Raw genomic sequence first — 17,492 nt, forward strand, 5'->3', positions numbered from 1 at the left:
GCTTCCGGGGCGTAAAGGGGGAGCAACGAGAGCAGAGGGTGAGAGAGAGAGAGTTTGGGGCTAGCATGTAACCGCGTGCACCGCCGCTGGCCCGGTAAGCAGATCGTAGAGAGGACGCCGGGTGGTAAGTGCTGATTGCGTTGCGGCAACACGAACTGCGATAAGCCCGCGCCAGTAATAAGTGAAATGATAGCGCCGTTAGCCGCAGCCTGGCACACGAGGGTGGATAGTAGTCGCGGCAGGTGTTTGGTCCGGCACGGGCTTTGAGACAACGATGCCAGAGGATCGGCTGACGGCACGAGGAGCAGACAGGGCAAAGAGGAGCGAGCGTTGGACGCGCGCGTATCGCTAAAACGACCGACGACGGTGGAAAGAGCGGCGAAAAAGAGACGAGACGGCGAGAACGAGAGAGAGGGAGTAGCCCCGTGTCAACTGCACAGCTGATCGTTGATAAACATGAGAACCGCGTGACGCGTCCGTTCTCGATTAACCACCGTCACGATAACACCAGCCTCGCCACCGGTTAGAGAGTCTTGAATCGCTGTCGAGCTATCTCGTCGAGAGCTGACTCGAGACAAAATGGCATGTCCTTTCTCGGTGTCCTTTTTCGAGCGACACAAAGGGAGCTGCGAGGATGAGGCAAAGGAGGAGAAGAACCAGCCGGAGAGCGGCAGAATTGGTCGAGACAACGGCGGGAAGTCTAGGCAATCTTCCTTCGAAGTCACCTCGTTGCTGATGAAGGAGGAAACAGAGGACACCGAAGACACGCAGACCCTCAACTTGAAGTACCTGAGGTCCGCCGTTCTCCTCCTGACAAATCCATCGGTATCGAACTCACGTTTCCCTAATTTTACACGCTTCTTGCCGACCTTACGATATCTGAAAGAACTAGGTTATGGTCCTTGCGATAGGTTTCTTGGGTACTAACGAGAACGCAACTTCGAAAACTTCCTGCGGGATCGAACAGAAGCTGAAGTTTCACCTTTAGGGTAGGGGCCTGAGTCTGGCAGACTTCAGCGACTTTTTTCTCTTCAGTTTCAAGTTCTTCTACAATTTTTTCAGACAACTCCGCCATTCAATTCCCTCCGGTTCTTTTTGCGATACTGCTCACTTTAGAATTATTGCATCGACGATGCTCCTTCTGTGGCGAAAGGAAATCGCACGGAATATCCCTGATTTTATAGAACAAAGTATATTGGTAGATTCTATATTGGTTTTAACACTTTGACTGCCATGCTACTTATATACACTGTCGATCAAAAGTTTGGAATCACTTGTCAAAGTTCTTACTTTCAAGTTTATACTTTTCAGCGGTGATTTAAATGTTCCATATTTCAATACGTTTAGTAAAAAATGTGACTATAGGAGAAGCTCTTATTTTTTTACTCCACAGTGATTAAAAGTTTGTATTATACTTGTTTAATAATTTTATTTCTATCAACAAGTTCTTTAGTGTATCTTTCTCCATTACAGATTTTTGAAATTTACATTCGCTAAATTTCTTCGACGAACTACTTTTATAATTCTACCTTCATGAAATACTTTCTCCTTATTTTTCTTCACATAAGCCGGTAAAAGCAGATAAGGGCCGAGGCGCCCTATACAGATGACGAAGTTGCAGTCATCCTTGATACGTCCATCTTCGGAGATCCTCTTAGGGGTCCTCGAGAATAAGAATCAGGAGATATCCTGTGTCATCTCTTCGGATAGAGCCCGTATCCAGTTACGCGCGTCCTTTATGCCAGTTATCGATCAACGTCTGATTAAACAAAGTAGCAACTGTTTCTCATACACAGACACGTCACGTATCTTTAAGAGAAACGAAGGATCTTGTTCCTGTATCACTACCATTATTGATGTCGCGTTCTGAATAGGGCAGGAAAATACTGTATTCTTCTCTGACTTGTTTACGAGATTCTATTTTCTATTTTAGTGGCGGAATAACCGCAGAATTCCGCAGTCGCTGGGATTGTTTCGATATTAAACGAGATAAGAGCAGCAGACATCGTTTCCCAAAGAAATAGGTGCAAGGTAGCACTCATGATAGGAATTAGAATTCTTCCATGCGGAGAATTGGGTCGGAAATGTGCAATAAACGAGCGCGCGAAGGCTCGTTCCTATTTTGTTCTTTCCCCCATTGGAACACGATTACGAAATTTCTTTGCAGGCGACGGAGCACAACGTCGATTAGCATTATCAAATCGACGTTCCTCTCCGACTGCAAAAATACTTGGGACGATCCATGCACGTCATCAGGCAAAGAATTCTTGACCATTCTATGCGTTCGCGAGTGCTCAAGCGATCAATCACTCAGATGCGTTTTGCCACTTTGCATTTTCTCAAGTCATCTTCCACAGCAGCGTTTAACACTAATACATGATTTAAATTTCGCTCGCAAGATCGTTTCGAGATAGAACGTCGAGACTCCACTTCCATATTGGCAAAAACTTCGGACTTTAAAGCGCGGACCATTTTCCAAGTCCTGCGACGATTTATCTTTTTATTTATACCGTTGTTTTGCCGAAGACAAAGGCTTGTTTTTATTCTTTTCTGACCGTAATACAAAATATATCTCTTTTTGCATAAGTTTCTTGGCAGTAATTCAAGGGAAGTCCGAACAGGAAGCATGAAACGCAGAGAAGTGGGTTCCAAAAATGGTGAAAGCAACGGTAGCGTACTTTTCACGTACGCCCTCTATCAATTTTTCACCCATACGATCTGAAATATCCTCGCGTCTTCCATTTTTCGGCCTTAAACCTTATCTAGCTTCAGCCCTCAAAATTTTTCAATCGTCGGCTATATACGCGAGCTCATACTACTTATTCCTCAAGCTCCGTAACGGCGCCATAAAACGATCGTTAAAGCTTTATTCGGTATGCAGACAAATGGCAGTTTTTCAAGCAATAACGGCGAAGAAGATGGCCTGGAGCTTACCAGACAGCGGTCCACGTTGTGTACGAATTTATGAAAAATGTAGCTGCCGCTAATGGTCGCGCGCGATTGATCGAATATTAATGGGCGCCACCTTCTCGAAGGATTCGCCTTAAAACCAGCGCGCCTTTAACGAGCACACCATTGGGATTCAAATAAAATCGTCCGTATAAGAAAGCAGAGAAGGGTATTGCTGTTCCACTAACAGAGAGCTTTTTCCCAATCACGAAATTCTCATTAGTCTTGCATCAATCTGTCGTGTACAGGAACGGAAGGATCGATTCTGAATGAACGAAGTCTCGAATAATGCGGCAACGTTTAGCATTCGCGAAGCGGTACACCCCGCGTGTTCCAAATGTTCGTCTATTTGGCCTGGGAGGGTAGCACGACCTAACACGTAATATGAATTTCAAATTAGAAGTGTCCCGTTCGCTAAAATTGCACATATTGCCCAACACGTTTCAACGGCCGCCAGTTAATTTGAATTTGATACCTCTAACTTACCGATACCTTCACCCCAATTTACATTTTCTCCGACAGTACAACTTAAAGAGCGAAGAAAATTTATACTGCTGTCTGAGTTTCACGAACTTTATGTTTCTCGCATTTGAAACAGTGTAGATTCAAATTGTCTGCTCGTTAAACGAGGAAAAAGTTTCTCTTCTGATTTCGTTGCCTTCTAAATTGCAGATTTCTGTCGTCTTAACTTTTGCATGATTCGACTATTCGCGGAAGAATTCAGAGAACTAAGAGACCTATACAACTTCAATTCTCTTTTTAATGCCAAGCGACGTAATGAATATTTAAAATCTAATATGTACTATATTAACTAATTACAACTCATGTGCTAGATTCTACTCTAAATCAAAACAACCGAAAGCGTAGTCACACATCAGAAAGGAAATCAGAAAGAAATCAATGTCAGCAATCCTGCTTAGTATATCCTGCTTTAAACAGCAGTCAATTTTGAGTGGGAAACGCTTCCCAGGTAAACTCAATCCCAACGTAACAAAATTCACCGCGGTTGGATGTTTAATGGCGATCCGCAGGCGTAACCTGTTGAGTCAACGACATTTCAGCGGCATAAACATCAATAGAATCGCGACGATATTGATAAAGACGCTAGGAATCCTCGGCTTTCTTTCGGGAATGGTATTCCGTTCCCTCTCAAAGTGAAGTGGTTCGGTACCGCGTTGTTTAATCGAACGTATAATGCAGCTCCAAGCGGGTTCCCAGGGTTCCTGTGGTTACACCCTCCTCACTCGGCACGACCACAGCCGCAAGTTACTACCCCCGATGCAAATCGATGTGTATCATAATTGCCCCGTGATCCCGTGCCGAAACGTCACCCATTAGTCAATTGGTCCATTTGTGCTTTCAACGAAAAGTCTCGCGCGCGATGGACAGACAATTTGATCACACAAACGAAACGCTGTCAAAGCTTTGACAGTAGTGCCACTGTGAGTAGAGTTTGTAAGAGTAAGGATTCGTTGTTTTACATTGGGCAAACGCGTTCGATCAATGTGAAGAGTTGATACAAATATTTGCGCAAAATAGAAAGCTACTGTATCGGGTCAGACGGTGTATTTGCTAAGGGTAAAGTAAATTAACATGTGTTCAATTATTTTGCAATGTACAGTTTTAAATATACTGGAAATTTATAGATTTGGGTTGACCTAATTCGCTAGACTGTGGAATAAGCTAATATCATTAGGAACGAAATAAGTATGGAATTTTTGTATCTGAATATTGTTTGGTTTCTCAAAGCCATTCTATAATTAAGTGAATTTCTCTCGCAGTAGCACAAAGGTCTTTTGCATTACACTTTGTAGTTCACTGTAGAGTGAATAAAACAGCCATACGCACGCGATGTGGTACTGATAACGTAATAGGAAAACAGTATATAAAAGGCTCTGTATTTTCCATTGCAAGAACAAATACGAGAAGCTTTGAAATTATAATTTTTCAATTTTCCATAAAATATTGAAATTGTCTACGTGTTCATAGTATATTTTGGATCTAATTTGAAACATAATATTAAGCATGTTCTCAACGTGAACCATTTGTCGGTGTCTGTCCACATACCGGATACTTCTACTTGGTTGTCTGATCTGGGTAGCGTTCCACGAAGGGACAATTGTTTCCTCATTTTTTACTTAGTACCTTTTCTTATTACTTTATGGCCGGTTTAGTTGCGAAAAAATTCACGCCAACATTTAACAGAATTATTCTCAACTTAATCAAGTAGCACTCTTGTTAGAATTTAAACAAAAACCAAAATTTTCTACTTCACTTAATTTTCAAGATACTAACTTGTAATATTTTACACATGGACGAGCATGAATACACGGATTCAATATCTGTAACAAATGCACAGACGAGTTAACAGCATCAAAGCGTTAATTCACAACGCACAATCCATTCGTCAGATCCTTTAAATTTGCACGGTAAAATTCAAACTGCGTGGAATAATATATTCCGTAGCGTCGGCTATCCATTTTCAATATTAATTGCACGAGTGGTAAATCGAGGGAATTGTAAGATTTACGGACGGAAATTAGAATCGATAACAGCGACGGGATCACCTCGGGCTCCATTCTTGAAGTTTGAATTCACCGAAAACGAGATTCATTCGTGGCGCTGTGCTTTCGTTAACTATGCTTCCTGCGGTGTTTTATTAACTTTTCGAGGTTCGTGCAGCGGCCTGCGTTCGCGGTCGAAACAGGACGCATTTCTAGTATTCAGGTTTCGTTTCGTTTGTGAGCGTTACCAGAGTACGAACAAAACATATCAGAGTCTTTTATTTGTCATGTGACAGCGCAGTACCAGCGATCTGTGGAAGCAGAAGATCTACACTGTTCGTAGACTTTTTTGGAGCAGGACACTCTAATGTTGACCCGAATGGTGTGTTTGGTATAATAGGGTGGCGAGGATAAATACAGAGAAAACGTTTATTTCCTTAGTACTTGCTGTGTTCCCTGTTGTATTGTCCCTGCAAGCCTCTAAATGACCGCTCTAAGCACGCCCTTAAAGCTCTTTCTACTGCCGTTTCTGTTATAGCGCTACACTACTACTCTCACGACGCGACGCACTGACCACTCTTAAGACCCCTCTTTCCCCTTTTCACGTACTTGCTGCCACCACTCGTTCAATTCTGAAGCGCACATGCCTCTTGAATCCTTATTTTCTAAACATTTCAGTCACGCTTAAACGTAGAAAAGTATTCTCACACCTGCTGCGACTCGCAAGCTTCTGCAGGAAAGGTTGTTACATTCAGTTGCAAAAGTACAGCTTTTGTACTCGAATCGAAAAAGGATAACGGAACATGGCAAGAAAAATATTACACAGAATAAAATTTATTTAAATCTTGGCTGTTGTGAATAAATTTGATTCTATGAAATTTATTATTCACACTCCACCTGGTTATAAAACTTGTAGATTAACAATGCTATCAAGAAGAATTTGTTGAAATTGATGAAGTGAAATATTGAGTTTTCCTGTCTAGTAAATCGGATTACGATAACCGTATGCACTATTTTCGTAATAATACTGACAACAGTGCAGCAAAGGATAAAAATATGGAAAAAAGCAGGCTAATGAAGAAATACCTCTTAAATCGCACACACAATTTCAGAATCGACGTCACGAAGAAGTTATAATAGATTCATTTCCTTTGTCAAAATTCTTGAGGCGAAGAGGTCTTATCGAACATTTTTAAAGGGGAACCTCGAGTAGGTGGCCACGACCGAAAAGGGTCGAGTGCAATTAACCTAGGAAGTGACGCGGGGTGAAGCGATATTATTTTTGCGCTCCTCGGTTCCCCTTTTAATTCCATCGCGGCAGAAAGCGTTGTATTCTTTCTCACCGTGGCCGTTTAATTTGCCGGATTTACGGCGCGTTAATTCAATCAACCCTTATTCGCCGAAAAATTACGACGATATTCACCGTCACAAAACCGGTTCCCATTATTCAGTGGAGCTTTCGCTGTTGCTACAGTTAACACATACCATTATTGATTTCGAATGGTGTGGTATTAGATCCCAGAGAAAGTTCTGTTACTTTTCTTTCACGTGTCGGGAAACGAGGAAATTACTAAATGATTTCGGAACTTTCCGTATGCATTGTGCACACCTTCAACTATGAAATGATACAATACAATTCCTCGAGAAATTTCATATTACATCGTGAAACTGCCGAATTTCGAAACACCTGGATTCTCTCCGCGAAACTTTCTGCGAAACTTCGAACTTTGAACTCGCCGAGGTCTAACGAAATTCGAGGAATCTAATGCTATTTTATATCCAACCTTCTAAACCTTCGAGCTAGTAGGACTTGCAAAAAACTTTATCAGAATTTTGCGAACTCCGCGAAAACAATGGCACATCAGGGTCGAACGAAATCTGTGAGTCATCAAGAGCTTTCAAATTGCACGGAGCACGAACTCTAATCCTCTGGGAAGTCTGGCGCTCGCGAACGAGACTCTGCCGATTGGAGCTCGACGATGAAATCTTTTTGCATATTCAGGCGGGTATGAAATTTCGATTGGACGTTAACGCGAAGGGGTGGCTGGTCCGGGGGACACTTCCAATTGCATTTGCATCGGCAGGTCGTTAGCGATTACGCAGTGGAACAGGAATCGCGAATGGTCGGCCTCGGAACTTAAGCAGACAATGGAATACGCGGTTTAATTTGCCGCGCTTTCAGGATTAGACGGGGTAATCCGCTTAATTTTCGTTTACGAGCCGCTTTTTTTCAGTCTCGAACAAAAGGAAGCTCTCAGGTTGAAAAATTTCTCACGCCTCCGCAAAGAAATATATATATCAGCGTCGTAATATTGACAAGTCAGTTTCTGATCCGATGCACTTTTCCTTCTGTTCCCATTACGTTTTTACTCCCCCACGACTTCTCCATTGCTCTCATTAATTTTTAACGCGACCCATTCTCCTGGGAGCCCGAGCAATAAATGCCGCCAAGTCCGTGGTATCCATTGCCTTCGATATTCTTTGCTTGCACTACTGTCACGCCAACGAGGAGGTATAGGATTATAAAGGAGGAGCTCTACGATGCGTGAACGTAATTCCGTGGGTAAACTTAGGGGTTAAAGATGGCAGAAAGTATTTACGATTATGGACTATTATGTTCCTTGACGATTTACATACGTGATCATGAGCAATTTGAGTATGGCAGAGTAGATACTCCTTTTTATTGCAGGTTCAAATATAATTAGGATATAGAAAACTAACATGCTGCAGTCTGGCAAAAATTCTTTTTACTATCTTTTTATTCATTTTTAACAAGAGAGCTCCATAAATATAATATTCGCATTTTAATAAAAGCCAATATCGCCTTCGGGGGTATATGGGTACTAGTGTACAAGATATTAAGAATTAAATCATGCGCGTAAGATTATTAAAAAAATTGGAGATTTAAATATTTGAAAATAAGAGAATTAAAAAATCTGTACACTCAAAGCTTAAAAATTTGAAGTGATCATATTTTTCGATACAACAAATACGTAATACGAAACTACCGTTTATTCAAGCCGCCAAACATTTTCTCGGATTTTTAGGACAATAAACAAGCGAAATGGAAAAGGGGAAGATAAAAAGCAGGAAAAACAGTAAAAAAATTTCGTAGCATCAGGCAGGAAACGATGCCAAAATAGTAAAAACTTCTATACGCGAAAGATAAATAGTGTTCTATATTAGTCGATTAGATAACTTTTAATGAACTATCCGACGTATACGAAAATCTGAATACTACTTTTCTCTCATATCCAGCAGAATTCTGAATGCAGAATTAATTGAGAGAAAATAACATAAGAAAAGCTGATACATTAATCAGTGAATTAATGTAAAAAATTACCGTGACAATTACTCCAACAGTTAATCACTTTTAATTGATGTTTTACACCGACTTAACTAGGTAAATCGCTTTGGAACAGAGAATATAAGAACAAGCAAACTGTCGCAATTTATTAAAATCAGATTTCAAGGCAACAGCTATAACCCCCGGCCACTCACCCTCGCCCTGTAATTAATTTCCGAGAGTATTTAACGTTGGACTGCGAGCAAACAAAAAATAATACAGAGATTACACGGGAGCGTGGGAACCAATCTGAGCTAGTCGCCGTATTTCGAGGGTAAAAACAGAGGCGATGTGTTGCATTGAAACCCATCGCTGCGTCGCGTCGTTTATTTTCTCGTTGTCGTCGATTCGAAGCGGTCTGTGTGCAAGTTACCGCGCGGATTAAGGGAGGAAAAACGGGCTCGCGTTCAATTAATAAACGGCGAATGGATAAATAGGGTGAGAGGCATGAGATCCGATCATTAACGAGATATCCATGGAATACGGAGAGCGGGTCGCGTAGATGAGAATACCTTCTATTATCCGTAACCCGATAAATTGAATTTTACAATCCATTAGATACGCACAAAAGAACAATGCCGACTCTCCAGAGACTTAACCAGCTGCTAATCGCAGAACGAATCGAACCGGCCGTCGATACTTCTTTATCGCTGAACCATAGACTGCCCCTGAATGCCAAATAAATTCACCGTGATTTCCCGAGCCATGAAACTACCCCCGATAGCTGCAGCCGAAATTTTCTGTCGGGTACCTCCTATCCAGTCAAGATGGAGATGATTTTATTTCGATAAAGCAGTTACGGTGAATATAGCTCTCGGTCGGAGATTCCTCGATTTCCGAGGAAGAGACGAAAAGTAGTTTCGACGTCGTCTTAAAGCATATGGCCAGCGCCGCGCCGCGCCGCGCTATGCCACTGTCTGTGAGTAGGTGCAAATGGAAAACACACGATACTCTCGATCGATACGTTGGCTTTTACAGTGCTTCCGCCTCTCGGAATAATCACGGGGGTTGTGCTGCGTTTTGAACCGGATACCGGAGCAACCGTTATGGCCCCACCGCGAGCCGATGGCAGTGATCGATTCGGTATTGCGGACTAGTGCAAATACAAAGGAACAGCAGACTTGGCAAACCCGCTAATACGCCAGCGTATACGTACGCCGATGTAAGTTCAATAATTGGGGAATTATTCGGAGAAGGTGAATGGAGTGAATCGTCACGAATTAGAAATAATTAATACCTTTCGTAGTAGAATAGTAGGATATTCAAAGTGCTTCACTGAGGAACTTTTTATCTCATTTGAGGGGAAAATTTGTACATTTTTTATGAAATTCGTGTAGGATTCAGTAGATCTAGTTCTCAATTATATAATATTAAATGGATCTACACAAAGATGTATACCAAGATGAAGGAAGAATGATATATTCTGTGTTCAGAATGTGAAAAGAAAGTAAAATAAAGAGGCAAGGGGAAATGGATCGTCTATGACCAGACATGCTTCGCAGCTCAACGTGACTGGAAATACGTATACGCGTCTGGGTTTTTATACGTGAACATTACTTTACAAATTGTCTGGAATGGATGCATTCTAAGTTATTCTTAGAAGCTTTAAGAATGTACCTATATTTTGTCTGAATATTTAGATCAAATATTATATTGCATTAGAAATAGTTTCCTAGTCTCTAACTCCTTCTCAGTCCTCTACTAGTTTCTCATTACTTCTTGGTTCATTTATCCTTTGACATATAAGAATGTCGTCCTTTCTGTAGAAAATTCCCCGAACTAGGAAGTTTCATAAAAAAATTATTTGAGTATCGATAATGGAATACTATGCACACATGTTCAATATCTCCACTGTTAAATCTTCGCAAATATTCCATGAAATTTTATTCATATCGACTTGGGAGTTGTTTAACGTCCCTATATCCTACGTCTTTTTCCTATTGATATTGTCATATACATTCTCTTGATATTAACATTATTTAATCACATAATTTTGTAACATAGAACGAGCCCTATCGTGACATGTATTATCAGTATAGCAGGAACTCTAATCTCCGGATAGCGACTATAAAATAAAAGTGCAAATTCCAAGGTGCGATGAATTTTTCCATGTCAATACGGTCTCCGCGCGTTCATTTGCGTGTTGGAATAGTAAAGTGTATCGGCAAAAAGTACGAGTTTTATTGTGTCCTGAAACGCAAGGCGCACTTTCAACGCCCGATTCGCCGAGTGAACAGTTATATACTTATTGTATCGTTTCCAGATAAAATCAGCGGAAAATCGAGCGCTCAGGCAGGGAGCATCGGCGAAAGATCGCGCGAACTATCACGTTATTACGCTTCTCGTGCCTGTGCGCGACAGAACTCGTTATTTTTCGCGAAGTGTCCTTTCAATTACATTCGTGTGGCAGCAAAGCTCTTCGAGTGATATTGCCATTTACTCAATAAACTTTTTACCCCCCTGTGGTTTACCATAATTAATTTTTCTCTCTGGAAAGTTATAGTCCCCTCACGTAGGCACACACCTCCACTGACCAGATATTGCTAGCTGGGAGTCTGGCGTTAAAGCGCCAACGAAAAGGCCAGTGAACCGACTGCAAATAACTGCTTCAAAATCGACGCGTAATAACATGGACGTTCGATGCCTGCATTATTTATTAGGTGCTCTTCTCTCATGCAACTCGTTTTCCTCCATTGTCGTGCACAATTATTTAAATTCTACGAGGAATCAACTGGCATTGTTTTAACTAAATACGATTATCAGTGGCATAAACTGATACTGAAACAAATTGGACCCGGCGTGCAGCGAGTGGAGGGCATTTTGTTAATTAATCGTTGTTATGCGCCCGTGCAACGCGGAATCTGTAATTGGATGTGGATTACAAAGTGCACCTAGTTCGTTTCGATTTTGGAGACACGTAATTAGAATCGTTGTTCCTGAGCAATGGCTTTTAAACAGATTGAGCTGTATTTTGCAGCCTTTCAAAGATCGAAATAGAAGGCACTAGAAACATGGAAGAAGATTACAGGATTCGATTGTGCATACGTCGCCTGTCTGTATGCGTACATAATACAGAATTGATATCGTGATAGAAAATTTAATAGCGTAGGATCATGCATGGGTTTCCCTTTCTATTCGACACTCGCCAAGAAGGAAAAGGAAGAAAAGGACCTCCGGTCGAATAAATATATATTATCCGGCATGACGTACCAACGAAATCCTTTTCTGCCATAATTCCATCATCTCGGCCCGATTTCGATAGCATTTCATCTCTTCACCGATTCGCCGTCGAAACGTAATCATCCTAAAGAATTTTTCCACCTGAAAGGACGTAATACATGGCAATATTTTGGTCACTATTTTCCATGCTTTGAAAAGAAAAAACTGTTTACCTTGCAGTCATCGGAGATACACAAACAAGACAATAAAATCGGCCATTCGTGCTCGCTTCTGTTGCAAGAAGGGGTTCCGTCGTTATATCGCCCTCTTTAACTTTCAAACGAATCTCCAGTCTAGCTGAGCTCTAATGAACAACGGAGAATACGGGGTACAATGCTGCTTCTGTGGGCGATTGTACTGCACTGTCCTTTTATCGCTGTAACCTCTTTTTCACGATTGTGTAAGAATTAACGTAGCCATTGTTCAGGTGATATTCAGTTTTCACCCTCTCTTTGTTTCCCATTGCACGTATCAACGTTTCTATTCGTGCAATTACACCAATGCTGTGTCTGCACCCTCTGTGCGCTTGAACGAAACAAAATGTGACGCGTTTATTTCAAAGCCCATAATGTCCTTATTATTTCCACAAATTTCTAGAGAATTTATTCCAGAGACATTTTTTGTCAGGTATTATGCTCATTTTCGCCTTTAAAAGTGGCTATTACGGAAGAAGGAACAAGAAAAAAATTGATCTTAATGCATCTTCTACGTCTGCATTCAGAGATATCTCTTCGTTAAATATTAATAAATACTCTCTTGTAGATGAAAATAGAAACTAGTGGTCCTTTCTTCGCGAAACAAAGCCCTTTGTACGCCGCTATCGTGCTTCTCGACCACTTGTCACTTCCGAGTATTGTTCGTCGGCTATTAATCGATATCCTCAGATCTTTTAAAAAAACGAGTGATCAATTGTTTCTAAAAATGGTGGACGGAGGTGTCTCTTATTAAAGCAGCGTTAGCGTGTCGCCGAGTTCCTGACCTAAGCTTGGAAAATAAACGGCAGACGAAATATATCCTTTCCCCAGGTGTTACAGAGAAATTCCCAGCACGTGTCGCTTGAAATTACGCTATCCATATCTGTAAGAAATGAAATTCCGTCGCTTCCGCACCTTCGACCGCGACTAATGTCGTTTGACAGCGGATGAGCGCATTTTCGGTATGGACAGCGCGCCAAGAGAACGATTTCGTAAGTGCACGCGCATGGAAAATTTGATTTTCGCCAATTCGACTAAGTAACGAAGTTTCGACCTCGTCCATCCAATTTGACGAATGGAACAGAACCAGGACCTCGCCAATTTACACACCGTCGGGCCCCCCTTCGCTCAGCCGCACCTCTGTCTTCGCGTCAGTCACCCAGGGGAACAATTACTTCCACGTTAACCGCCATATACGTTCTACGAATTCGAGATGACGGGGCCGATGCATTTTTCAATACCACTCGATCCTCCAGGCCGAAAAATCCGCTCGCGTGTACGCTCTGGCGACATTTTACGAGCGCTGGGAAATTGCTGCGAATTTGGGAAAGTGACGTTCCCACAGTAGATTCGATCGTTCGAATACGGACCATTCGTAATTTCCTATAGCTGTTCTCCATAAATATTCACTGGAGTAACTGTAAATTAGAGGTAGGTTGCTGTTCGTGGTGGATTCAATTGTTTGAATATAGATTGGCCGCCGTTTTTGAGCATTTTTTCAATAGTCCACGTTAAGTTAAGATGAAATAGTGTTTTTAGATGAAGCACAGTCAGTTAAACCAATCTGTTTAATCCGAATTATAATATTTAAAATCCTTAGAGTTATTGTATTAACCCTTCTAGAATTGGTTATTCAGACTTCATAACTGAATCTCAAACCGAAGGGTTGGCAATTCCTTGAGGAAGCAAGGTCCAAATTTTCTGAAATCCAGCTAGGCAAAATTCAGTCGATCTTCAGAGGTTCCTCTGTCTAGCAATTTTATTCCGAGGAACTCTAATGACCCCCTCGACCTTCTTTAGCTGGCGTATGTTCTCCGTTTGCAATTCAACGGGTTTTCTGTGGTACGTCCATTTAGAGATTAAAATGGGATACCGTGTGTGTAAAAAAGCAGATGAATTACCTCTATTGGCGGGGAACATCCCTTTCAAGCCGTCTTATAATGTTTTCGCAGTAATAATGGTTGTTATTCCTCTCGCCGCGCCGGCTGACCGAGTTCACATGTAACACGAAGTGCACGAGTTTATGCTGCACGGCTTCCCAGCATATCAGTACATGCTTTAGGCAAAAAGGAGCCCGAATATCCGAGCGCATGTGTGCCGAGTGCGCCCAAGAGTTTTACAGCTTCTTCAAGATCTCTGTCACACGCCCTGGGCTTTCAGCGCATTAGGGCGGAAGATACTCTGCAAACGTCGTTCTAGAGAAAAACGCATGTTTTTCATGGAATACTTCGACCAACATTCCACTATCATTCTAAAGGAGCTTCTATCGATTTTGTCTCCAATTGGAACCCGACTATCCCCGAACACGAGATGCTGAGTGCTCGAATAATCCCCGCCTCTGCCAAATTCGATTTAACGCGACCCTGCGGACTAATCGCAATTTTCGATCGGGAAATACATAATTTTTCAGCGATTCACGCCGCTGCTAAACGAACCTACACCAAACTCGGCAAATTATTGGACTCTAGGAGGTCATTAAGGACATAATACCGTTTAGCTCGGGGCATCGTCTTCGATTAAACTGTCGGCTTAAATTCCCATCGATTGAGACTTAGCGCGCAGCTAGCCCCGCGATTAATTATGCGACTGCCGTTTGCTATGGAGTAATTAATAACGCGGCACGGTGCAGCTGCAAATATCGTGAAAACTTTTTGATCGATTCCTCGGCGCGGCGCGAGGAAAATCTACACAACGGTAGGACACAAACGGCCCTCATCAATCACGCGAAACGGTTACCGTCGCCAGACGGCATAGAAAAACTGTCACGTACCCGCGAAATCGTAAAAGATGGCGGTAGGCCATTGAATATGATAAATTTGATAACCGTGCGATAGATCAAGCTGATGGACACGCGAACAGGGGATCGAGAGATAAAATTGGGGATAGCAGCGTTGCATGCGCGAACGCGACAGTCTCTGTTGTCAACGTGTAACCGTTCGCCATTTTTGCTTTACGAGCTTCCCCCGCCCCACGATTTCGCGGCAGGGAGTGCATTCTCAGCCTCGAGCGAAAATTTCCTCTCGAAATTCGTTTGCCGCGACCGTTCTCAGCTCTAAAACCAAAGAACCGGAGGAAACAAAATTTTCATCCGCCAGCCTTAGTCTTCAGATGTTTGTCTTGCTTTCCAAAGTTCCTCGGCGATAAAGAAATTTAATCAACTCGACGTTAGCAAATACTTCCTCATTCGCGTCTCCTCTTCAGCGGGCGAACTTTATGGAACGTGGTCGTTCTAAAGTCAAACAGAAGTTACGCCTTCGACCGACAATCGTGATTGCATTATCGATCCTGTCGCGAATATTTTTTCTGAGAGACGGCTCTCGTCGCCTCCGCCGTAGAACTCGGGCTTTAACGTGCAATTGCCTCGAACGAGCACGAAAGAACAGCAATCTATCTTTGTGAGTAGTCTGCGTCTGTGCGTGGTTGTCTGTTTTCACTTCCTCGCCTTTTTTCTGTTACGATTCTTCGCCCTTTGCGCGCGGGCAGTATTCTTACGATTATTAATGATGATGAAGTGTGTGCGTGCTAATATCTTTGTGGGTGGGAATGGAAGTCCTTTAGAACGCAACGAATCTATGAGTTATGTTTTTAAGTTTCACAGAGAAAATGCTTTGGGAATGCTAATTTTGATTCGCTGTACAGATATAATTTTATCTATCGAGGAACGAGCTCTCCAAACGTCACATAAATAATGACAGAAATAGTGTAGTTAATCAGGAAACGTTCTTCGAATTCTTTCTCCGAACAAGAACTTAATTTATGACCTGACGACTAACGAAGGCGAGGACAGAACGAAATTAGGGCTAGAATGCAGCTTACTAGCGGAGGACGGATAATGCAGATCGTAATTCAATCTGGCTCGACGCGAGAAACTGGTCAGAAAATGATTCCACGTTTAACCCCGACTCTGAGCCGAAGGTCGCATAGGCAAAGTAATGCCCCACATAACCGCCTTGGATGGGAATTCTCTCGAGAATAGTTGCCCATAGAGACGCACCGAGTGGAACGATAAATTCTGCTGTGAGCTTCGTGCGCGTTATAATTTACGATTAAAAGGTGGACCTAGTACCAACCACCCCTATCAACTTATCCGACCGATTATTAATTTCTTCGCGACTCCAACGCGTCTTGCAAAACAAAAACGACTGTGCTCGAATTCTACAGAACATCGAGCATCTCTCTAGGAATGAGGGTAAAACTTCCTTCGCGTCACACAGTCTTCAGCGACAGATTCGGTTTATATGTGCATTTCCTCGAACAGTATTGGAAGGACGTTTCTTACCCTTCACGCTACCCGTTGACATGATGGCTGCAATTTATGCACACTTTTCGGAAAATCCGCGGCGCGAAGTGCAGCTGGGGACTTCCCACTGCAGCTGCCACAATTTCTTGGTCCCAAGAAATTTGGATTGATGGAAATCTGACGTATGCTCACATATCACCTGAAACCAATATGGGCATGTTATTAAGATGATTGAAAATATAGTGAGAAGTGAAATTTGTTTACTTGTCAAAAAAGACTTTCTAAAAATAATATTGAATTGCTATAAATTAAAGTAACAAATGCTTTTAAAATGAGAATCTCTAAAAAATTTGTGTCAATTTATTTCGTTAAAGGTACAATAGCAAACCAAGCTATCCTGGCGAGAAATCTTATTGTTCTACAAATGTTTTCCACGTGTGCGAATTAATTTTCAGTCTTATCTATATCGAGGTCTTTTTGTTTCGTTTTACGAGTTCCATCTCGAAGTGGCCCGCAACAAATGTTACAGTTCTTGTAGCCGGGATAAGTCCCGAGTGTAGCCTTCTCGTAATGTACATGTGCATCTCGCACACGGTGCACGTCTCAACTCATCCACCAAAGTTATCTTTCCTTCTGCCGGTGTATACATCCTCGGCTTTCGTTTTTATTGCAGAACGAGGTGGTGGCCGTGGCTCTGGGGGCCCTTCTGAGCAGACGCGAGGAGCCACTTTCAACTGCGAGCTATCTGTAAGTATTTCTCTTTGTGAATACATTACCCGCTGCCTATAACGTGTTGCCTTCAGGAATAGCATAACATCGTTCACCACGATCGTGCACCCTTCCATCTCTTATTCGATTTCGTCGTGCAATATTTTCCTGCGTCCCTTTGGTACACAGAAATTCAATTTCGCCTCTGGAGACCTTACGCATTTCTGTCTCCATTGTACTGATACGATCGCGTGTCTCTCGTGGATAATGACGATAGAAAATGTGAATCGTCACACAGGGAATTAGAGGGCCACTAAACGCTAACGAGATCG

At 42.3% G+C, this 17,492-nt stretch overlaps 1 protein-coding gene across 1 annotated transcript in view; it reads left to right on the forward strand.

The window, feature by feature from the left end:
* The first annotated feature begins 67 nt into the window (after nt 1–67).
* The window catches only part of Gycalpha99b (guanylate cyclase 1 soluble subunit alpha 2), a 32,123-nt gene continuing 14,698 nt past the window's right edge, over nt 68–17,492 (forward strand). The window contains exons 1-2 of the mRNA XM_076375067.1: nt 68–825; nt 17,126–17,199. Of these exons, the coding sequence (XP_076231182.1) occupies nt 580–825; nt 17,126–17,199 (320 nt within the window). The 5' untranslated portion in view covers nt 68–579. The remainder of the gene's footprint in view (nt 826–17,125; nt 17,200–17,492) is intronic.

The sequence above is a fragment of the Calliopsis andreniformis genome, chromosome 3 (genome assembly GCF_051401765.1).
Source record: "Calliopsis andreniformis isolate RMS-2024a chromosome 3, iyCalAndr_principal, whole genome shotgun sequence".
Taxonomy (NCBI): Eukaryota; Metazoa; Arthropoda; class Insecta; order Hymenoptera; family Andrenidae; genus Calliopsis; species Calliopsis andreniformis.